Source organism: Rhinatrema bivittatum, unplaced genomic scaffold (genome assembly GCF_901001135.1).
Source record: "Rhinatrema bivittatum unplaced genomic scaffold, aRhiBiv1.1, whole genome shotgun sequence".
In the NCBI taxonomy this organism is placed as follows: Eukaryota; Metazoa; Chordata; class Amphibia; order Gymnophiona; family Rhinatrematidae; genus Rhinatrema; species Rhinatrema bivittatum.
Window position 1 is genome coordinate 57,014 of NW_021821341.1, and position 25,031 is coordinate 82,044.

Sequence of the window (25,031 nt, forward strand, 5' to 3'; positions counted from 1 at the left end):
CATCTGTTACAGGTAAGCAACATTTGCTTTTTCTTATGTTTTCATGATAACTTCTGAAGAAAATAATAAAGTTTAAATTTAAAAAAAAAAAGAATTGATTAGTTCACCACTGATAGAAACAATAGCGAATCACATATGCACAGGTAGGCCTTCGATAATTCTTAGTGATTTTAATCTACATATTGATTTAGAAGTAAGAGCCAACACATGCGAGACATTCCAGAATTCCATGTCAGCAATGGGATGCACTCAAATCATTATAGAATCAACACACAAAGGTGGACACACCTTAGATTTAATATTCATAAATAAGGGAAAGATTTCAACAAAATCCACCAGAATCACAGCCATCAAATGGTCAGACCATCGCTGGATAAAAGCAGTACTTAAGATTGACTAGTTTAACAGATATTGGTGACACTGAAAAAATAATCCAGTTTAGGAAAAAATATTCCAACGATGATTTAATAAACAAACTAGAAACAATGATCCATACTCTATCACTAGACAATATAGACAACACCATTAAAACCTAGTATGACATATGCCATGCAATAATAAACGATATAAGCCCTATTATTGAAAAACAAATCAATAACAAAAACAACAATAAGCCATTGTACAACGATAAAATTAGACAATTTAAAAGAGATCTCAGGAAAAAAAGAAAGGACATTTATTTATTTTATTTATTTATTTATTTAAGAACTTTTAATATACCGATGTTCGTGAGGCACATCATGGCAGAAGGGTCCTTCAAATGGATACGTTAATTGCATATAGAATTATTGCTTCCTGATAAACAAATCCAAAAGATTATTATGCCAACAAAATCCACGATATTAAATATAATGGCAAAATTCTATTCACTCTGATACAAACACTGACCTATAACAACAATTCCAAATTCAGATATAACCTCGATTCTATCAAAGACCATATGTAACAATTTGCGAACTTCTTCATACAAAAATAAAAAATTTGATCAAGGAATTTCCTAACCAGGAAACACACAAGATATCCCTGTAAACTAATACCAAGAATACTTGGTCTGAATTCACTAACGCCTCTGCTCTAGAAATTAAACAAATTCTAAAGAAATTAAACCCAGCAACTCACCCTATAGGCTTACTTACCATTAGAGCATGAAAGAGGAAACAATTACACCCAAGATCACTTCAATTGTCAAGCTCTCTCGAAGGCCGTATTCCGAACACTTTAAAATGTACGATAGTTAGACCAGTTTTGAAACCTAACAAAAAAGAAACAAAAGACTTAAACAATTATAGACCAGTCTCAAATTTACCAGCACTAGTAAAAATAACAGAAAAAATCGTTCTATGCCAATTATCAGACCACTTAGATTCTAACAATTTATTATTTTCATCACAATATGGTTTCAGAAAACTACAGCACCAAAACGCTTTTACTATCATTGCAAGACACAGTTCTTAGGGGGTTTTGATTCAGATTGTGCATATCTCCCAGTCTTACTGGATCCATCGGCCGCTTTCGACACTATCTATCACAAAATCATGATCACTAGATTAAAAGAAATTGGTATAAATGGTAAAGTCTTACCGTGGTTCTCATTTTGAGACTTGAGGGATACACATCTGATTTATTCCCATTGGATCTGGATTGCTGCAGCGGTCAGCATTATCAGCGATGCTATTTAACATCTATGTGCGCCCACTTTGCTATCTACTTTCAAACATGAGCATTAAATATTTAATTTATGTGGACGATATCCAGTTTCTAAATCCGATTGAAAGATCTTTAGAGCATTCATTAAAAATATTGGAAATTTACTTTAAAGCAATCAAACGCTTTGGGAAATGAAATTAGTATTGAACTGTGACAAAACAGAAATTATTCTGCTGAATAGAAAGATATCAAATGTATCTTCCACATCAGTTGTCCACTTAAACGAACAAACAAAAGTAGAGCTTTCAGAATATGGACAAGATTTTAGGTATCATTGACGGTGAACTAACCATGAAAAAACACACAAACTCAAAATTGAAAAATGGATATTACAAATTAAATATCTTGAAAAGGTTAAAACCTCTATTGCACCAAGACGACTACAGGACTGTTACAAACTTTAGTTTTCAGTGAATTTGATGACTAATTCACTACTACTGGGTTTACCCTCAATCAATAATTCACTCTTTACAGATATTGCAGAATGCTACTGCAAGAGTACTGATGGACTCTGGCAAGTTTAAACACATCTCTCCCATACTACAATCATTACATTGGTTGCCCATCAAATACAGAACACAATCTAAAATATTAACAATCATTCATAACTCTTACAGGTCCCTGCTGTGTGTGGCACATATTTAAGTGAGGTCAGTGACAGAGCAATCTCTATAGCCGGCCCTAGACTCTGGAGCACCTTGCCGAGTGAGCTAAGATTGGAATTCAAGAGTAGGATCTTTAAAAAAAAAAATCATCAAAAACATGACTAACATCGCTTATCCAAAAACAGTGATTGAGCTTTTTAAATTGATTATAATTGTTTATGTAAAGTTATGTACACTAGGTTATAATTTATTGTAATTTAGGATTATATATGCCGTTATTTTGTTACTCAATGCCTTGTAAACCGCCAAGATTGATCACTCAGATTGATGGTATACAAATAAATAAATTATTAATAATAAAAATAATAATAATAATAAAACAGAGCCACCTTCTCAATAAATCTGGAGTAGGAAAGGTCTTCCGGGGGTGTTGCTGGTTCAGGCGGGTCCTCCGGGAGGCCAGAGGGGATTCCCGCGGGAGAGCTTGGCAATGGAGGAGAAAGGCTATGCAGTCATTTGCGGATTAGGCTCCCTGTCCAGTTCCTCACCCTCTGAGTGCGGAAGAGAAAGGGGTGTGGATTGACCCAAACCCTCTACAAAAGGGCTTGAGGGGGAAAGAGGTTGTTGAGAGAGGATCACGGAATCGAAGAAGTTCTGAAGAAACCCTGTGATTTGTGACAAAGTTTGTGAAGGAATTCAAAGGGGCATGGGATAAACAGTGTGGATCCTAAAATGCTAGAGGATGGAAATGAAGAAAAGTGTGCATGGGGGGTAACTTGCTGGTGTGGCGGTTGCTACTCTTAACAAATAAGCCTTGATACTGTTAATGCAACTCCATCATTGCTCTCTGCTTCAACAGGAGAAGGAAAAGGGGAATTAGATTTAGACAGCAAACCGAGAGCACTGACTTTATGGTATGGGGATAACTTGTGATTTGGCTTTTACTACCCTTAACAAATAAGTCTTGATACTCTTAATACAACTCCAACTTTGCTTTCTGCTTCCACAGTAAGGGTAAAGGGAAATTGGATACCAAACCGCATCCAACAAGGGCCCTGACTTTTACGGTCTGGGAAACTGATAAGCATGAGGGTAACCTGCACAGTAAGGGTAACCTAACAAGTATGGTTACCTAACCAGGGTAACCTAACAAGTATTTACGAGATTGATTTAATGTAAATAAGTACCTCGCCTTAACTTATAGTTTTTAGAACCCAGTTACAATTATGTTTCTTTTATTATATTGCTCAATTTGATTGTTCCTCTCTCTCCTTCTGCCCTATCCTTTCTTGCTGCTCTTCCCCTGCCCCCTTCTCACCCTTTTCTCACCTGCTCCCCCTCTCCCCCACCCCTGTTCATTGTATTTTCCACCTGCTTCAGTTTTTTTTGTAAACCGGCATGATATGCCCTATGAATGTCGGTATATTAAAAGTTTCATAAATAAATAAAATAAAATAAACAGTGTGGATTACTAGTATAAGCTTGCTGGGCAGATTGGGTGGATCACTTGGTCCTTTTTCTTTCTGCCATCATTTCTATGTTTATTAGACTTCTAGCACTAGCATACAAACATTTCAAAATGTGTGTTTTGTTTGTATTAGCATTCTGCTTTTCAGTTGACAGGGATAATTTGGAATCTTTTAGCTCAGGTGATTCTTTCTTATAGGCACATGGACTATTTTTCTTTTTGTTGGAACCTCTTTATTGGGATGCCCTCATTCTAATGCTTTAATATCCTTTGAAAATACCTCCCTCCGAACAATGTGCTGTCTGCTTTCTCCTTTGTTCTAGTATAAAAGCTGTTCTACATCTTTTTAAAGGTAGTGCCAGCAGCCTGGTTCAACCCTAGTTAAGGTGGAGCCCATTCCTCTGGAAAAGACTCCCCCCTTCTTCCCTTCCCCAGAAGGTTCCTCAGTTCCTTACAAAACTGAATCCCTCTTCCTTGCACCATTATCTCATCCAGGCATTGAGACTCCGAAGCTCTGCCTGTCTCTGGGGATCTGCGCGTGGAACAGGGAGCATTTCAGGGAATGCTACCCTGGAGGTTCTGGAATTCAGCTTTCTACCTATGAGCCTAAATTTGGCTTCCAGGACCTCCTTACCACATTTTCCTATACTAAATGTCATGCCACCAGCCATTGAGCTATCTAGATTCCTAATAATTGAATTTCCAACTCTGACGGCTGGCCTAACCTTCCCTCCTGGACAGTAGCCCTAGGAGACACATCTTGGTGCGAGAGGGCAGCTCCTTGCTACAGAATCATTTCCTGCTGCACCAGGTTGATGCTCTCCAACCAGGAGACCTTCCTCCACCAAGGTAGTACCAGGGCTACCAGAATGGAGTTGGAACTTGGTACTATGTCGCTGAAGGTCTCATCTATATATATCTCTGCCCTAGCTCCTCCAAGTCTGCCACTCTAGCCTCAAAGATCGGACTCGTGCACCGGGTGTACACACAGAGCCTCTCGGTGGTTAAGAAATCTTACATTTGATGCAGAAGACTGGAAGGCCCTTCTCTTGCTGCTGGATTGCTGCCTTCATCTTAAATTTTGTTGAGTTCTTATTTGAGTTTAGGTTCTTAAGTGAGTAGAACTGTGTAATTGAGTCTTTTAAATGTATTTGCATATTCACTATTTATCTGGTAGTGACCTGCAATGGGATAATAAAACTTTTGATAAGGCCTAGAAAATCCTGTGTTTAAGATAAAAGGATAATTGATTTTTAATGTGACTGTGTCTCCTGCCTATGAATCAAAGGATCAGATGGATAAGGAAAAGAGGGGTAGGAGGAAGTGAAAGACAAACACACACACAAACTCCTAGTTTTTGCCTACCTTATGGCTAGCTAAACTATCAGTAACATCTATGGTACCTGAAGACTGTAGGGTTGCCAATGTAACACCAGTTTTTAAAAAGGGTTCAAGGGATGATCCAGGAAACTTCAGAATAGTGAGTCTGTCTATGCTAAGCAAAATCATAGAAACTATCATAAAGAACAAAATTTATGAACATATAAATAAGCATAGTTTAATGGGACAAAACCAATATGGATTTAGTGAAGGAAGTCTTATCTCACAAATTTGTAACTTTTTTTTTTTATTTTGAGGGCATAAATAAACGTGGACAAAGGTGAGCCAGTTGATTATAGTGTATCTGGATTTCCAGAAAGCATATGACAAAGTCCCTCATGAGAGACCTCTTAGGAAATTAAAATATCATTTGATAGGCGACAGTGTCCTATTGTAGATTTCCAACCTGTTAAAAGATAGGAAACAGAGAGTAGGGCTAAATGGTAAATTTTCCCATTGGAGAAAGGCGACTAGTGGAGTGCCCCAGGAATCTATTCTGGGATCACTGCCTTTTAATATATTTATAAATGACCTGGAAATGGGAACGAGTGACGTGATCAGATTTGCCAATGACACAAAATTATTCAAAGCTGTTAAATTACAAGAGGATTATAAGATGTTGCAAGAGGACCTTGCAAAACTGGGAGAATGGACAAGCAAATGGTAAATGAAGTTTAGTTTGACAAGTGTAAAGTAATGCTCATAGGGAAGAGTAACCCAAACTATAGCTTCACAATGTAAGGTTCCACATCAGGAGTCACCACTCAGGAAAAGGATCTAGGTGTCATCTATGAAAATACATTGAAATCTTCTGCTCAGTTTGCAGCAGCCAAAGAAAGCAAATAGAATGCTATGGATTATTAGGAAAGGAATGGAGAATAAAACAGAATATCATAATGCATCTGTATCGCTCCATTGTGTGACCTCATCTTGAATATTGTATGCAGTTCTGGTCACCACATCTCTAAAAAGATATTGCAGAATTAGAAAAGGTACAGAGAAGGGCAACCAAAATGATACAAGGGATGGGATGATTTCCCTATGAGGAAAGGCTAAAGAGGTTAGAACTCTTCAGCTTATAGAAGAGACAGCTGAGAGGAGATATGATAGAGTTCTATAAAATGAGTGGAGTGGAACAAATACACGTTTTATTCTTTCAAAGAGTACAAAGAGGGGATACAGTGAAGTTACTAGATAATACATTTAAAACTAATAGAAAATATTGTTTTACTCAATGCATAATTAAGCTCTGAAATTCATTGCCAGAGGTTTTTGTGAAAGCTATTATCCCAGGACAAGCAGGATGCTAGTCCTCACATATGGGTGACATCATTGATGGCGCCTATTGCGGAAAACTTTGTCAAAGTTTCTAGAAACTTTTCACTGGCACTCTGAGCCCACTGAGCATGCCCATCATGCCATGATATTCTCAACCACAGGGGTCTCCCTTCAGTCTTCGGTTTTCTGCGCTGCTGTTGGCATTGCGGAGCAGGAGCCTGTGTGAATTTCTCAGTTTGTCTGATTAAAAATCAGATTTAAAAAGCATTTATTCTCTCCAATATCGGGGTCTCTTGTGTTACCACCGGCTGGTGAGTAAATTTAGTCACTTTTTTACTCTTTGGAGTAAAAATAATTTTCTTTCATTTTTTCTCTCATTTTCATTGACGACTGTCAATGAAAATATGGCCACGGGATTTAAAAATGTCCCAACTGTAATCTGACAATGTCCATTACAGATCCACACCTTGAGTGTGTCCTTTGCTTAGGTCAAACACACGACGTAACAACCTGTCCTAAGTGTGCTGAAAGGCCCGCCAAGAAAAGATGGATCCTTTATTCCATCTACAACTTTGCCTTCCCCGTCGACGTCTACGCATTTGTCTCCGGCCGGAGTCTCGAAGCGTTTAATACTCAAAAAGCGTCATCCGGAAGGCTCAGGGGATCGTTCATCGCCGACCCCCATCCGTAGCATCGACGAGCTCAGCGGCGGAACATCGACCAAAGCATCGACATCAGCACAGACACCCATTGTTCCCGAAGGCGCTTCTCTCCCCAGAGAAATCAACCGCCAAACGGCCTCAACTCCAAGAAATACTGAGGCCTTCTACGCCGAGGCCTTCACCAGCCATCGATGCACCGATCACCGAACCTCCACAGGGCCCTGTGGAAGGACCATCAACACCTCCACCGCCACCATGGGTAGCTGCTCTGCATGCACCAGCTATCATGGAGGAATTGACGGATTTTATCCGTCAAACGGTGCTCCAAGCATTAAAGGACCAGCAACCGTCCATACCTTCGCCAACGTCGATACCGGTGCCATCACCGATGTCGGAGCCTGCACCGATGCCGGTACCAACACCGAAGTCTGCACTGATACCGAGACGGCCATCGATGCTGATGCCCTGCCCAATACTGGAACCAATTCCATCAATGACAGCCGGAATTAGCACTGTTCCAGCTTTTGATGAACAGATTTGACGCAATAGTTGTGCTCTACCATTGGTTCCAACCAAGCCACAAGAAGATGTCCTTGGACGGATACCATTAGATGATCCACAGCCAGGTCCTTCAGGGCTTTCTCGACCACCAAGGTCTTCTCCCACATCTCCATGTCAAGTGACCCATACGATTCCTGGGAAGAAAGACATACAGATACTTTTCTGAAGGGTTTATGTCTGATCCTTCTCCTCCAGAAGAAAGAAAGAAAAATCTCCACCGGAGGATTTATCCTTTACAAATTTTGTTAAGGATATGGCAGACACCATACCATTCACTTTGGTATCAGAGGAGGACACAAGACAGCAAACACTGGAAGTCCTTCAATTCGTGGACCCTCCAAAAGAAGTCTTGGCTATACCTGTCCACGAAGTACTCCTAGACTTACAGCACAGACTCTGGGAGCATCCATGCTCAGTGCCATCCATAAATAAGAGAGTGGACAGCACTTATTTGGTACAGTCTGTCCCCGGATACCAGAAATCGCAACTGCCACATCAATCAGTTGTTGTGGAGTCTGCACAAAAGAAGTCTAAACGAATAAGACCTCATTCCTCCACTCCTCCAGGCAAGGATCACAGATTCCTGGACTCCTTGGGCAGGAAAATCTATCAAGGGGCCATGCTAAATACAAGGATTGCATCATATCAGTTATATATGACGCGATACCAGAGAAACCTGTGGAAACAGATGCAAGATCTCTCAAATTCGTTACCACAGCAGTATCAAGAAGCAGCTCAAACAATAATACATAAAGGACTTGAAGCTGGCAAGCACGAAGTCCGAGCCGCTGATGACAATTTTGAAACTGCTTCCAGAGTAGCGCCTCCGGCATAAGTGCACGTCACTGGGCATGGCTTAAGGCCTCTGACCTCAGGCTGAGGTCCAAGAAAAATTGGTTGATTTGCCATGCATAGGGGACAACCTCTTTGGCTCTAAGGTGCAAGATGCTGTAGCCCAGTTAAAGGAACATACAGAAACCCTGCGTCAACTGTCGTCAGTTCCGCAGGACTCTTCTGCATCTTCATGTCACCGCCCTCCTAGGAAGGAATCTCGAAGCCTTTCTACAGGCAGAGGCGTTACTACCCCAGCATCAAGGGGCAGATCTTCACGTCCGCAGCAAAGATCTCAGCCCAGGCAACTAGAGTTGATAGGCCTCAACCTCCACGCAGAGGACCTGCTGCAGGCTTTTGAGGCCATCACCAGAGACCAAAGCCATCTCCACAACCCACAACCGGAGCTACCAGTAGGAGGCAGTTTCCTCCTTTTACAACCATTGGATACAAATAACAGACCAATGGGTACTCTCCATAATATCTCGGTTACCAACTCAATTTTGTCTCAATTCCAAAGATTCTCCTCCAAAACCTCTTCCATTAAGCGAAAATCACATAATTCATCTACAAGCAGAATTATCCACCCTTCTGAGAGCCAGGGCTGTAGAACCGGTGCCCCGGACTCAGCAGGGCAGAGGATTCTACTCCGTTTTTCCTCATTCCAAAGAAAACCGGAGGCCTACGTCCCATCCTAGACCTCAGAAATCTCAACAAATTTCTGAAGAAAGAAAAGTTCAGGATGGTTTCTCTAGGCACCATGCTTCCACTTCTTCAAACAGGAGATTGGCTTTGTTCTCTGGATCTACAAGACGCTTACACTCACATTCCAATATTCCCTCCTCATCGCAAGTATCTGCGCTTCCTGGTGGGTCATCAGCATTTCCAGTACAGAGTACTACCATTCGGACTCACTTCAGCTCCCAGAGTATTCACAAATGCCTGGCAGTAATAGCAGCACACTTACACAAGGAAAGTGTCCATGTCTTCCTTATCTGGACGACTGGCTAATCAGGAGTCAATCTCAACAAGGAGCAATAACTTCTCTCAATCGAACAATTGCTCTACTTCACTCTATGGGATTTCTCATCAATTATCAAAAGTCCCATCTCATTCGTCTCATCTGCTTCAATTCATCGGAGCAGAATTGAACACCATCCTCTCAAAAGCTTTCTACCCGACGATCGGGCAGAGACACTTGCCTATTGCAAACTCGCTACACTCAAAGAAACAAGCAACAGCTCATCAGTTTCTGACCTTACTAGGTCACATGGCCTCCACAGTTCATGTCACTCCTATGGCAATAGCCATGAGAATAACCCAATGGACTTTAAGATCACAATGGATCCAAGCCATTCAACCACTGTCCTCTCCAATTCAAGTAACCCACCAGCTGCGTTCATCTCTACTTTGGTGGGCGCACAAGGACAACTTGCGCAAGGGCCTGCCCTTCCACAACCAGTCCCACAGATAACTTTAACTACAGATGCATCCACCTTGGGTTGGGGAGCTCACATAGACAATCTCCAAACCCAGGTACTTGGACAAAACTCGAAGCAACATTTCAAATCAATTTCCTGGAACTTCGAGCTATACGTTATGCGCTACATGCGTTCAAGGACTGCCTTTCACACAAGACTGTTCTGATTCAAACGGACAACACAGTAGCCATGTGGTACCAACAAACAAGGGGGTACGGGCTCGTATCTCCTTTGTCAAGAAGCGCACAGATTTGGGACTGGGCCCTGACACACTCATGTTTCTCGGGCACTTATCGGGGCATCCACAATGTAGTGGCAGATCGCCTCAGTCATCTGTTCCAACCACACGATGGTCCCTGGATCCTTCGTAGCAGCCAGGATATTTCAACGTTGGGGGCAACCAACAATAGACCTCTTTGCATCACACCTGAATCACAAAGTGGAAGTTCTGCGCTCTGCACAGACAGAAACACCAGCCAGCCAAGGACGCCTTTGCTCGCCCTTGGAACTCAGCCTTCTATACGCGTATCCTCCGATACCACTCATAACCAAACTCTAGTGAAGCTACACAGGACAAGGGGTCCATGATACTCATAGCCCCGTATTGGCCTCGACAAGTATGGTTTCCCACACTTCTAGACCTCTCGATCAGAGAACCAATTCGCCTGGGTGTAGCTCCCACTCTCATAACTCAGGATCAGGGTCGGTTGCGCCATCCAACCTTCAATCCCTATCCCTGACAGCATGGATTGAAAGCTTGATTTACAACCACTCAATCTTTCATCCAATGTCTCTCAAGTGCTTATAGCTTCACGTAAACCTTCAACACGAAAATTATTCTTCGAAATGGAAAAGGTTTACTTTTGGTGCACACAAAAGAACATTGACCCTTTCCTGCCCCACAACTTCTCTACTAGACTACTTATGCCATCTTTCAGATTCTGGTCTCCAGACTTCATCTGTGAGTACATTTAAGTGCAATCTCAGCTTACCATAACAAGATGGGAGATGCACCAATATCCATACATCCTCTTGTAGTAGATTTATGAGAGGTTTAATTCACTTAAACCACCAATTCGCCACCTGTCACAGAATGGGACCTGAATCTGTCTTAAAAGACTCATGCGTTCTCCTTTTGAACCCTGACTTCCTGTGATCTTAAATTTCTCACATGGAAGACTATCTTCCTCATAGCCATTACATCGGCTAGAAGGGTTAGTGAGTTACAAGCACTTGTCACGTACTCACCCTATACAAAATTCCTACATGACAGAGTGGTTCTCCGTACACATCCAAAATTCCTCCCAAGGTAGTTACGGAATTCCACTTGAACCAATCCATAGTTTTACCCACATTCTTTCCAAGACCTCATTCTCACCAAGGAGAACGGGCCTTACATACCTTGGACTGTGTGCGCTAGCATTTTACTTAGACCGCACTGCAGTCCACAGGAAATCCACTCAACTCTTTGTTTCTTTTGATCCAAACAAACCGGGTAAAGCAGTGGGTAAACATACTATCTCCAACTGGCTAGCAGATTGCATACAGTTTTGCTATGAAAAAGCAGGCCTTCCTCTCCAAGGGCGAGTAAAGGCGCATCCAGTAAGAGCAATGTCACCTCAGTAGCACACTATCGTTCAGTGCCAGTCTGACATATGTAAAGCAGCAACATGGAGTTCTCTTCACACCTTTGCAGCTCATTACTGTTTGGACAAAGAAGGACGACAAGATTCAGCTTATGGACAATCTGTCTTAAAGAACTTGTTTCCAGTATAATCCCACTCCTTCTACACCCAACCTGTTCTGATCTTCGGCTGCCTCATTTTCACCAACAATACTCAGTGTTGCTTCACTACAAAATGACTCAGCCTCTAGCTTGCTAATCACCCATATGTGAGGACTAGCATCCTACTTGTCCGGGATAAAGCAAAATTGCTTACCTTGTAATAGGTGTTATCCCAGGACAGCAGGATGTAGTCCTCACGAAACCCACCCGCCACCCCGCGGAGTTGGGTCTGATACATTTTATTATTTTATTTTTTGCTAAAGTTTACTGTTACATACGAGACTGAAGGGAGACCCCTGTGGCTGAGAATATCATGGCATGCTGGGCATGCTCAGTGGGCTCAGAGTGCCAGTCAAAAGTTTCTAGAAACTTTGACAGAATGTTTTCCGCAATAGGCTCCATCAATGATGTCACCCATATGTGAGGACTACATCCTGCTGTCCTGAGATAACACCTATTACAAGGTAAGCAATTTTGCTTTAGTGTAGCTCCATTTAAAAAAGGTTTGAACAAGTTTCTGGAGGAAAAGTCCATCAACAATTAAGGTGGACTTGGGAAAATCCACTGCTTATCCCTGGGATAAGCAGCATGGAATCTATCTACTCCCTTGGGATCCTGCCCAGTACTTGTGAACTGGATTGGCCACTGCTGGAAACAGGATATTGGGCTTCCTGGACCTTTTGGTTTGATCCAGTATGGTAAGTCGTATATTCTTTATTTGAAAATATAACATTGATTTCTTGCGGCCAATTAGCAACCAGATTAAATGGATAAACAGACATTAAAGGCCTTGAATCTTGCTGCTGATATAGTGACTTGTAACGTTTTTTTAAAATGATTCTGGCTAGTTTTTTTTTAAATTCCATTTTCCAGCAGTGATAGTAACCTTGACAGAGGGGCATTATTGTGTAATTGCCATTCCATTAAATACCCTCATCTCTGAACATCTATTAAGGCAGGCATGAGTGCTTTTGTATATTTAATACTAGTTCATTGTTTGACTTCAATATCATCTTAAACGTCTCTTAACTTTCAAAACTTATCAGCTCTAAGCTATTTCATCTTTTTCTATGTGCATTTTAGAAAAACTTGCTTCAGAGGTTGGTTCGTCTTATGGCTGCTATTTTGTCCCAGCATTCTCAGGATTATATGCACCATACTGGGATCCTACTGCAAGAGGGTAAGAATGTATCTCTACGTTCACTAGCGGTTTGTTTTTTTTTGTTTTTTTGTTTTGTTTTTTTATTGATACAGATGTATGTTTGAAAAATGATCATCACTGCCCATCACTTTGACAGCAACATATGTTTTGCATAACAGTTAAGACAACTGAAAGTTGCTAGTGAATGGGTGCCATGTTTAATTACCCGTATTGAGTAAACCCAGATAGGTGAAACTCTGAAGTTGCAAAATTTAATCATTGTACTAATCACTATGGCCATAAATATAGAGATGCCATATACACTCATAAACTAGTTGTTAAAGTCTTTAAAAAGACTGTGCCGTGAAAATAATCATTGGTCTTTTCAACAAAGAACTTTTTTGGAAGGTTGTTTTTAAGTATGCAATTAAAATTACTTCACTTTTGCTTTAAAAGCGTATGTGCACAACTTCAAAAAATACTGCCTGACACTTTGCAAGTGTTTCGCCTGCTTGCATCAGGGCAAAATGGAGACTGTTACTTATAAATAGAAACATAGAAAATGACTGCAGAAAAGGACCAAATGGTCCATCCAGTCTGCCCAACAAGCTTATGTTGGCATCTGCTGCACCATACAGATCATTCCCTTACTTAGTTTCCCAATCCGTCAGTCAGGGCCTTTGTTGGTTGCTGTCTGAGTTCAATTCCCTATTACCTCTTGCCATTGAAGCAGAGAGCAGTGTTGGAGTTGCTTCCAAGTATCAGGCTTATTGGTTAAGGATAGTAACAGCCGCATCAGCAAGTTACCCCCATGCTTTTAGTTTTCCCAGACCGTAAAATCCAATGGCCTTCTTGATTGCAGTCTGAATCTAATTCCCCTTTCCTCTTTTCCCACAGCCGTTAAAGCAAAGAGCAATAATGGAGTTGCATCAGCAGTATGAATGCTTATTGTTAAGGGTAGTAACCACCACACCAGCAAGTTAACCCCATGCACTCTTTTCTTCATTTACATCCTCTAGCCTTTAGGGATCCATAGTGTTTATCCCATGCCCCTTTGAAATCTTTCACCGTTTTTGTCTTTACCACCTCCTCCAGAAGGGCATTCAAGGCATCCACCACTCTCTCCATGAAGAAATATTTCCTAACGTTGGTTCTGAGTTGTCCTTTCATTTAGTGACCCTTAGATTTACTGATTTCTTTCCAACGGAAAGGTTTTGTTGATTGTGCATCATTAAAACCTTTCAGGTATTTGAATGTCTGTATGATATCTTCCCTGCACTTCCTCTCCTCCAGGGTATACATATTTAGGTCCTTCAGCCTCTCCCCATAAGTCATTTGATAGAGAGCCATCACCATTTTTGTCATTCTTCTCTAGACCGCCTCCATCCTGTCTCTGTCCCTTTTGAGATACGGTCTCCAGAACTGAACACACTATTCCAGGTGAGGCCTCTCCAAGGACCCTGTACAAGGAACTATCACTTCCTTTTTCGTATTGGTTATTCCTCTCTCTATGCAGCCCAACATTCTTCTGGCTTTAGCTATCGCCTTGTCACATTACTTCGCCGTTTTCAGATCGCTAGATGCTATCACCCCAAGGTCCCTCTTGCTCCATGCACAACAGCCCTTCACCCCCCAAAACATACAGCTGTTTTGGATTACCACACTCCAGATGCATGACTCTGCACTTCTTGGCATTGAATCTCAGCTGCCATATATTCAACCACCTTTCAAGCTTCCTTAAATCATGTCTCATTCTCTCTACTCCTTCCGGCGTGTCCACTCTGCAGATCTTAGTATCATCCACAAAAAAGACAAACTTTACCTTCTATTCCTTCCACAGACATTGAACAGGACCGGTCCCAACACCAATGCTTGCAGTACTCCGCTTAACACAGCTCTCTCTTCAGAGTAGGTTCCATTTACCATCACATGTTGTCTTCTATCCGTCGACCAGTTTGTAATCCAGGCCACCACCTTGGTGCTCACTCCCAAGTTTCTCATTTTATTCACAAGCCTCCTAAGTGGGACCGTATCAAAAGCTTTGCTGAAATCCAAGTAGATGACAATGAGGGCTCTTCCTCGATCCAAGTCCCTAGTTACCCAATCAAAAAAGTCAATCAGATTTGTCTGACAGGACTTTCCTCTGGTGAATCCATGCTGTCTCTGGTCCAGCAATTTTTCTGACTGTAGATAGTTCACTATTCATTCCTTCAGCAGCATCTCCATTACTTTTCCCACCAATGAGGTGAGGCTAACTGGCCAGTAGTTTCCAGCCTCCTCTCTGCTCCCGCTCTTCTCCAATCACTCGGCACCATTGCCCGTTTCCAGGGATCTATTGAACAGGTCACGCAGCAGACCCATCAGCACATCTCTAAGCTCCCTCAGTATCCTGGGATGAACCTCATCAGGCCCCATGACTTTGTCCACTTTCAGTTTTCCTAGCTTTTTCCATAAATTCCCTTCTGTAAATGGAGCTTCGTCTACTCCACCCCCCTCCATTTTCTTGTTAACTAGCGATGGTCCTTCTCCAGGGTCTTCTTTAGTGAACACCAAACTGAAGTATTTATTTAATATTTCTGCCATTTCTTCGTCAGACAGGCCATCATGACAGCCACCCGTTTAAATTTGGCCTTGGATCGGCTGGCAGGTAGAAGCCTAGGTGATGCGCAGTCTCCTTCTCTAATGTAGCTGAAAAATGTTTTGTTGCCTTGCTTTACCTCTTTGGCAAGCCTTTCTTTCTACCTGATTTTTTTGCTTTCTTGATTTCTTTGGCTCCCTCATTTTCACCAGATATTCTTCCTTGTGTTCCTCCCTTTGGGATCCTTTATATTTCTTGAATGCTGTTCTTTTTGCTTTATCAGCCACCTCCTTTGAGAACCAGATAGGTTTCATATTTCTCTTGCTTTTCTTTACTTTTCTAACATATAGATTAGATGCCTTTGTAACTGTTCCTTTTAGTTTGGCCCACTGTTGTTCACTTCTCTCATTTTTCTCTCAGTCTTCTAGGTCTCCCTCCAGGTACTTCCCCATTTCAACAAAGTCTGTATTTTTGAAATGCAAAACTCGGGTCTTCATGTGACTTCTCCATGTCCTATTTGCAATATCAAAGCATATTGTTTGATCACTGGTGCAGAGGTGGGCACCCACCCAGACATTAGAGATATTATCCTCATTAGTGAGCACTAAATAGAGTATAGCTCCCTCCCTTGTGGGTTCTATTACCATTTGTTTGAACAGAGCCCCTTGCAGGGCATCCACTATCTCTCTACTTCTGTTATATCTGCAGAAGGGATTCTCTAGTCTACATCTGGCAGATTCAAATCTCCAACAATCAACACTTCTCCCTTCTTTCCCACCTTTTGGATGTTTTCAACCAGATCTCTGTCTAGTTCTTCCGTTTGATTTGAAGGCCTGTAAACCACTCCAGTAAAAATGGATGCACCATCTTTGTTTAGGTCGGCTCATAATGCTTCTTGCAGCTTAGTTGCTTGGATATTGTTTTTGACATAGAGCTACCCTTCCCCCTTTTTCTATCCTCTGTCCTTCCTTAAACGTTATAACCCAGTACGGCCATATCCCATTCATGAGATTCCGTGAACCATGTCTCCATAACAGCAACAATGTCTAAGTCAGCCTCCACCATTAGGAATTGCAGGTCTGGGATTTTATTGCACAGACTATGAGCATTTGTGCTTATAGCTTTCTAGTTTTTCTCGTTCAGGTTAACTGCTTTTCTTGATCTTCTTTTGTGCTTTATTCAGCTGACGTTTGTTATCCACTTCACCCATTTCATTTGTATTTGGGAGGGGTGATATTCTAATTTCCTTCTGCCATCCAGTCATCTAGTTTAAATGCCCTATGGCATAGGATTTGAATTTATCTCTTAGGATCCTTTTTCCTGCCACAGACAGATGTAAGCCATCTTTGACATAGAGCCTTTTCCTGTTCCATACACAGCCCCAACCTCCAATATATCCAAAACTTTGTTCCTTACACCAAATTTTAAGCCATACCTTGAAGTTATCTATATGGCTTAGCCTCTTTCCCCTTTCCATGAAAGGTAATACTTCTAAAAAGGCAATAGTCTTCGCCATGTGACTAATCTGCTTCGCCAGAGACTGGAAATCTCTCTGTACCACTTGGATGCTATTTCTAGCAAGGTCATTGGTTCCCAGATGGATGACATCAACTTTAGAGTCTGTGCTTTCTTCTTTGATCACTTTGACTATTTGAATAGCATTTCTACTGGCCGATGATCCTGGAAGGCTTTTAACAGTAGTGTTCCCAAATTAGTGCCTCTGATGACTGAGTCACCCAGCAAAATGAGCTTTTTCTTATAGTTATTGATTGTACTATGGAATTTCTGCATGCATTGGGTTTCTTCTTTCTTTTCAGATAACTACTTCAATCTCTACCGCAAGAGCTTCTTCATTATCTAATACAGAGAAAGCATTTTGTACTTGTTCACTTGAGAGAGCGTGTGTCTCTGCATCACAGGTCTTACTCTACCAAAGCCCATTGTAATCCAGATGTTCTTGGGGTTCTGTACACTCTGTGAAAGTGGGGAAAGGACTTGTGGGCTGCACAATTGTAAGGAATGGGTGTCTTTGGGTCACAGGCCTTAACCTATCTGAACCCACTGTAAACCCCTTTTTTCTGGGCTTTTGATTTTTCTGTGGTAATTGGGAAATGATTCCTGAATACTGTAAAGTATGTGAGGATTTCTTGGTAGTTTCTGATCTTTCTTTATTGCAGCTAATTCAGCTTTAACTTATTTAGTTTCCTTGTCATTAGTTAACTTTCTTCGACTGTTACTTGTAAGGGCCCTGCCCAAAAGTTTTTGTTTGATGTAAACCGATACGATGTGCGAACGGCTATCGGTACAGAAGAGACTTTAAATAAATAAAAATAAATAAATAAATAGAGCCAACTCTTTTTTTTTTTTTTTCTTGGATGAAAGTTCTGAACAAATGGGGCAAACTGTAAGTTTCCAGATTTGCCTCAAAATAAAGGCTCCACAATTGTTACATTGGATAGTCCTCATGTTGCTCAATTGATTTGATGGAGAACACCTAAGAAATTTCCAAATTATCTTGTTTCCAATTATGTATCCAGGCAGACAATATTAGAAGAACAAACCCAGGGGTGGGTGGGTAGAGAGGAGTAGGATGGGAGAGAGTTAAACAGTTAACACTTGCCCAGGGCTGTTCACTGGACTCTGTATCTGTTGTTGAGTTTGAACAGCCCCTCCCCCAGATTAGCTGACTACCTAGAAAAATAGAGAGATTATAGGGCTTGCACTACAGAAATGCAGAAGAATATCACCAAGAAAGCAGTCTAAATTAAGGCTAACTTTTACTTTTTACTTAACTGGCAACAAGAATCTGCAGTTTTGGCTGTCTCCTTCCTCAGCCTTCAATCAAAATAGCAATAATGTTCATTATCACTACTCTTAAATGCATAAAAACTTTCTGTATGCAAATATATGACATGATGGCTGTCTTACATAGACCACACATATTAAATTTTCGTTACTTGGGACTTGGTTGGCCACTGTTGGACACAGGATACTGCTCTTGATGGACCCTTTGTCTGACCCAGTATGGCAAGTCTTATGTTCTTATGTTAAGACCAGCCATTGTAATACATTTGCATATAAATAGTGGGCGTGTTTTTAAGAGTAGCGATATTTAATCTTATTTGCCATTTGATTGAAGGTTGAGAGTTTAAGTAACAGTCTCCATTTTTGCTCCTGATGCGGCGGCACATGAAACAGTGTCGAGTGGCATTTTTTAAAGATGTACAAATTTGCTAAAAAAGCTAAGTGGTTTTAATTGCATACTTGAAAAAATAACCTTCCAAAAAAGTATTTTGTTGAAAAGACCAATGATTATATTCAAGACACAGTCTTTTTAAAGTCTTTATTAAGTCTTTTTATGAATGTACAGTGACTCTATATGATGGTCATGGTGATTAGTACAATGATGAAGTTTCGTAAGTTCATCTCGACCATTTAAGAAGATGAATCGTTTCACATTTGTTTTATTATCCAGTAAGCACTACACACTGTTAAAATAAGAGAGAGGAATTAGAAAACAGTGAAGAAATAATCAACCACAAGGTTGCATAAATATTAAAATTTATAACATCTCCTTTTCTTTGTTCAGTATTTGCACAACTTTCTATTGTAACATGCTCTACAGATTTAAGTCCCTGTGAGTGTAGATGGTGCATTTTTGTGCATGCAGTCACTGATCTGTGCCTGGAATCAGTGACCTATTCTCTCCTAGCTGCCTTGCTTGGCCCCACACGTCTAACGAGTGTGCCTGCTTGCTCAGGTTTCCTGTCACTACTGTTCCCCACTTATCCTCTACTCTCCATGTTTGGGTATGTACTTGAGCAGGAGGGATTGTTAGGCCCTTGAATTGAACCACTTATATGCTCTCCACAGCAGTTTTGTAAAGCTGGATGCTCAGCTACTCACAGATCATGCAATTACAGTAATAGAGAATTCCTTAAGTGTCCACCAGATATGAGTATGTTGCAGTCTTTTGAATGTAGTTACCCAGCCTCCAATGGCTCACTCATTCTCCCAGTAATAGTCATGCAGATTGGCTCAACAGCATTGAACTTGGGCAGATCCCTAGCAAATATGTCTTAGTTTGTTAGACTTGTCTCTTGTAGCCTTTCCTATACACCTTGTATCACATAGGGCTCAGGTACTTTACTAGCTACTTGCAAAGACTTCAGTCTTTATCAGGCAGTGTGCGGAACTGCTATCCATGCCTTCCATTGGTATGTTTCTCCTACGACAAGCAGGATGGTAGTCCTCACACATGGGTGACATCATCGGATGTAGTCCTAGAAATTTTCTAGAAACTTTGACTGGCACACTGAGCATGCCCAGCATGCCACTATCCACGGGTCCACGTGGGGGTCCCACTTCAGTGTCTTTTTCTGCAGAACTGACATCTCGCAGTTGTGGAGTTGGTGGGGGTTTTTTTCTTTGGAAAACTTCGTTCCACGGTCGTTTTTTTGACTTTTCATACACTGGGTTCCTCTTCATCTTCAGTGTAGTCTGTTCCCAGTTGCAGAGTCCTTCAGGGTCTGCCGGTTATCAACCACTTGACGGCTGTTTTTTTATAATGGCATTGGGTTTTCATCAGTGCCCCCAGTGCCCTTGGATTATGTCCCTTATGGATTTATTTATTTATTTTAAAATGATTTCTAGTCCATCCTTCTTTCATTCAGGGCGGATTACAACGAACATTCATAATTTCATGATAATACAAACAGAAGATAAAATAAAATTAATCATTAAAAGCAATTCTAAATAAATATGTTTTTAACACCTTTCTGAATATTTTGGAGTTTTCACAGGTTCTTAATTCTTTTGGCAGCATGTTTTAAAATATTGGGCCGGCTGCAGAAAGTGCTCTTTCACATGTTTTGTCAAGGCGAATGAGTTTAGGAGATGGAATATCTAGGAAGTATTGATTTGCCAAGCGGAAAGATCTGGAGGGAGAATAGAGTTTCATAATAGCATTTGTCCACCGAGAGTGTAGATTGAAGACCAATAAATTCATGAAAGCATTTCCGGACCCTTAATGATTCACTTCCATCAAATGCAGCAACACTGAGCATCTTCTATTAAACTGAAACAGACAATACCAACCAATCACTACAATGTTTTACTTCTTGTTAAACTTTTTATCTCTCCTCTAACTCTAATCCCAGTTAGAATAACCCCTGTTCTATTGTAACTTTTTCTTCTATGCACTTGTTATACTTTTGTAATGTATACTCTTACGTTTTAGCTATGTACGTTATAATGTATTGCTCACCCCTTGTTTTATGTAAACCGACATGATACGAACTTCTGTGAATGCCGGTATAGAAAAACACAAATAAATAAATAAAATAAAATAAATGAATGAACAATTAGTCCAAGTTTATATTGGATCCTAAATGATATAGGTAGCCAATTTAATTGTTTTAGAATGGGTTTGATGTGTTCACGGCTGGACATATTGGTTAATAAATGAGCGGCTGTATTCTGAACGATTTGTAGTGGGTATATTATATATTTAGGAATACCAATAAGTAGTGAATTACAGTAGTCCATAGATGAAAACAAGTGTTTGTAGAATACTCCGAAAATCGTTGGGTTCCAAGAATGGTTTTACATGATGTAGTAGTTGTAATTTATGGTGCGATGATCCGGGTTAGATTGTTTTTATCTGAGTTTGCATGTGTAAAGATTGATCGATTTTGAATTCCAAGATTGCGGACATCTTTGGAGAGTTTAATTGATTGGTTATTTATTAATGTTTCTGATGTAATCGAATCTGATGGATATCTTGAAAGATAAATAATTTCTGTTTTTTGGAGTGCCAATTTGGAGTGTCATTTTAGTCCTGTTGCTGGTCATTCACAAACTAACATTGGTCACCTAGTAATCAAATTTAAAATCCTTAGATTTCAAAGACAAGTGATACATTTAAAACACACAAGTCAATGTTAAAACCCTTAAATTGAGAGAGAGATGCCTACCCCTTAGCCAGCTTTTAAAACTTTAGCAATTTAACAAAATTAAGATACAGACAGAAGTCCAGCAGTGAGATGGGTGATGCATATAGGGAAAACTAACCCATGCTATAGTTACACAATGTTAGGTTCCATATTAGGTGCTACAACCCAAGAAAGAGATCTAGGCGTCATAGTGGATAACACATTGAAATCGTCGGTTCAGTGTGCTGCGGCAGTCAAAAAAGCAAACAGAATGTTGGGAATTATTAGAAAGGGCATGGTGAATAAAACGGAAAATGTCATAATGCTTCTGTATCGCTCCATGGTGAGACCGCACCTTGAATACTGTGTACAATTCTGGTCGCCGCATCTCAAAAAGATATAATTGCGATGGAGAAGGTACAGAGAAGGGCTACCAAAATAAGGGGAATGGAACAGCTCCCCTATGAGGAAAGACTAAAGAGGTTAGGACTTTTCAGCTTGGAGAAGAGACGGCTGAGGGGGGATATGATAGAGATGTTTAAAATCATGAGAGGTCTAGAACGGGTAGATGTGAATCGGTTATTTACTCTTTCGGATAATAGAAAGACTAGGGGGCACTCCATGAAGTTAGCATGGGGTACATTTAAAACTAATCGGAGAAAGTTCTTTTTTTACTCAGCGCACAATTAAACTCTGGAATTTGTTGCCAGAAGATGTGGTTAGTGCAGTTAGTATAGCTGTGTTTAAAAAAGGATTGGATAAGTTCTTGGAGGAGAAGTCCATTACCTGCTATGAAGTTCACTTAGAGAATAGCCACTGCCATTAGTAATGGTAACATGGAATAGACTTAGTTTTTGGGTACTTGCCAGGTTCTTATGGCCTGGATTGGCCACTGTTGGAAACAGGATGCTGGGCTTGATGGACCCTTGGTCTGACCCAGTATGGCATGTTCTTAGTCTTTTGCACTGAGTGCCACATGTATGATTTATCCACCTGTTGGTGAGGGGTTGTATGTGTGAGCCCAATGCAAAGAACTCTAGGTTCTCAGAGAATGAGTCTGATCTCTGGAGACCAGAATGACTGACCTGGAGGAGTTGAGATAGAAAGAGAGAGAGACTGAATAGAGGAGAATTTCAGGGAGATAGAGCAATCCTAATTCCGTTCAGCATTCATTGTGCTGCTTTGGAGGAGCAAAGTCACCTGGAAGGAGACCATTTCCTTGGTATGGCAGGATGTGTTCCTGTAACTAGCTACCCTCCAGATGATGCGTTATCCTTTGCACCAATAATATTTCTTCTTTCCAGGGGCGTGTTTCCAGGGGAAATGGTTAGGTTGTAGTCTGTGATTCGGTCATTAGGAATGTAGATATCTGGGTGGCTGCTGAGCTTGAAGATCACTTGGTAAATTGTCTACCTGATGCAAAGGTAGTGGACCTCATGCACCACCTAGATAATGCTGGGGACAAGCCAGCTGTTATAGTACATTTGGGTACCAGTGACATAGGAAGGTGCAGGAGGGAGATTCTGGAGGCTAAATTTAGGCTCTTAGGAAGGAAATTGAAATCCAGAACCTCCTAGGTTACATTCTCAGAAATGCTTCCTATTTCATTTGCAGAAATGAAATAGTTCAGTCTGCTTCCCAGAAGCAGACTGAACTCCAGATTGGATGAGATAATGGTACAGGGAAGAATACTTTAGATTTGTTAGGAATTGGGCAACATTCTGGAAAAGGGAGAGCCTATTTCAACCAAAAAGACTCCACCTTGACTAAAGTGGAACCAGGCTGCTTTTGATAACTTTTTGAAAGATTTAGTAGCTTTTAAACTAGACCTTGGGGGAAAACCAACAGTCATTCAGAAGCATATGGTTGCGAGGCATATACTACCAGCCACCTGCTCAAGATGACGAAACGGATTTTGAAATGGTAGCTGAAATTTAAAAAAGCAAATTAAATTTGGCAACACAATACTGGGAGATTTCAGTTACTCCAGTGTTGATTTGGTCATGCAAACATGAGGACATGCTAGAAGTTAAATTTCTAAGTGCTATAAATGACCGCTTCATGGAGCAACTGGTCCTAGAAAAGATAAGAGGAGCAACTACTTTAAAACTAGTCCTCAGTGGAATGCATGAGGTTGCTGTGGAGCTGCTGAGCAATAGCAGTTATAAGGCAGTCAAATTTGTCATGAAATCACTGGAGGGAGGACATTAAGGAAAGCTATTACAGGCACATATAACTTTAAAAAGGTAGATTATGATAGAATGAGTCCACACTATTGTTTTACAGCAGCCAACTTGAAGGATCTTGCACTCGGCTCAGACGTGATCTGCTCTCCATATCCCTTGGCAGGAGGAGAGTGCGCAAAAAACAAAACAAAACACAATTACACAGAGTGAAAGGGAGCTTAAAACATGAAACGCAGCGAGATTTGTTATGTTTAGCTTTAAATTCATCATAAATAGTTGTAGTAGAAGATAAGTAGTAAAAATAGCACAAAAAAAAAATTACTTGGGGCTCTGCTTATATTTACAGTTACTGCTTTTACCAATGCAAATATGATTGTCCTTAATTTTTTCATTCTTTCTTTTTCTCTGCAGTACCATCTGTGGCCTTACTCAGTTTACCAATAAAAATCACATTGCCTTTGCGGCTTTAGAAGCTGTCTGCTTCCAAACACGAGAGGTAAAGGTGGCCTGATGCAGTGTGTCTGATTTTGTTTCTTTTCTGGCACTATCTTTCCTTATAAATGTACAAACCACAACGTTTAGATTTTTGCTTAGATGTATTCAGTCATCATTCTATTTCCATAGAGGAAAAGGACTACTACTTAAAGGAGGCATCTCCAAGCTTTTAAATAGGTTGATACATGGATTTTTTCATCATGTTGATATTCTCCAAGGACAAGCAGGATGGCAGCCTTCACATCTGGGTGATCTAATCCAGTGGAGTCCGGCAATGAAAACTTATGTCATCATTTCTAGAACTTTAATTGTGCCTCACTGGGCATGCCCAAGCATGCTATATACCACATGGAAGTACTTTCAGTCTTTCTTTTTCTGCAGAACCTTCTGATCATGCTCCTTTTCTGGGCCTTTAGAATTTTTGCCAGAATAACCAGATCGTTCGTCATGGACTTCCATGGTTTTATGTTAAACAATTTTTATTGTTTTTCTCTCAACAGTAGCATAAACAAACAAACCAAGAGGAGTGTGGTGTGTCTCTGAACCACTCTCACCTAACAATAAACATAAGTAATTCAGTTAGTACATTTTACCCCAAACCCCACCTACCCCCCATGTCCATCGTCCACTGATGAGAATAGATAAAGAACAAAGTAAAAAAAGAACAAAAAGAAAAATAAACAAAAAACCCCCAAAAAACGGAAGCCATCCAGCAAATAAAGTAGAATAATGTCGTAGATAAGGAAATCCAGATGGGATCACTCATTCAGGACAGCATGCGAACACGTTGCGGTAGAGACTGCAAATAAACATCCCAAATGTCAAGAAATCGCTCTTCTTATGTTTTGGAGATATCCTCATGAGTGCTGCATCTAGTAGCATCATACGATTGAAAGTTATGCGCCAGCCCAATACGATGGAGGAGTCTGATCTCTCCAG

At 40.8% G+C, this 25,031-nt stretch overlaps 1 protein-coding gene across 1 annotated transcript in view; it reads left to right on the top strand.

The window, feature by feature from the left end:
* The window catches only part of LOC115082605 (glycerol kinase-like), a 58,158-nt gene extending 34,021 nt beyond the window's left edge, over window positions 1-24,137 (top strand). Inside the window, exons 5-6 of the mRNA XM_029586819.1 lie at window positions 12,843-12,939; window positions 24,009-24,137. Coding sequence (XP_029442679.1) covers window positions 12,843-12,939; window positions 24,009-24,108 — 197 coding nt within the window. The 3' untranslated portion in view covers window positions 24,109-24,137. The remainder of the gene's footprint in view (window positions 1-12,842; window positions 12,940-24,008) is intronic.
* Window positions 24,138-25,031: the final 894 nt, after the last annotated feature.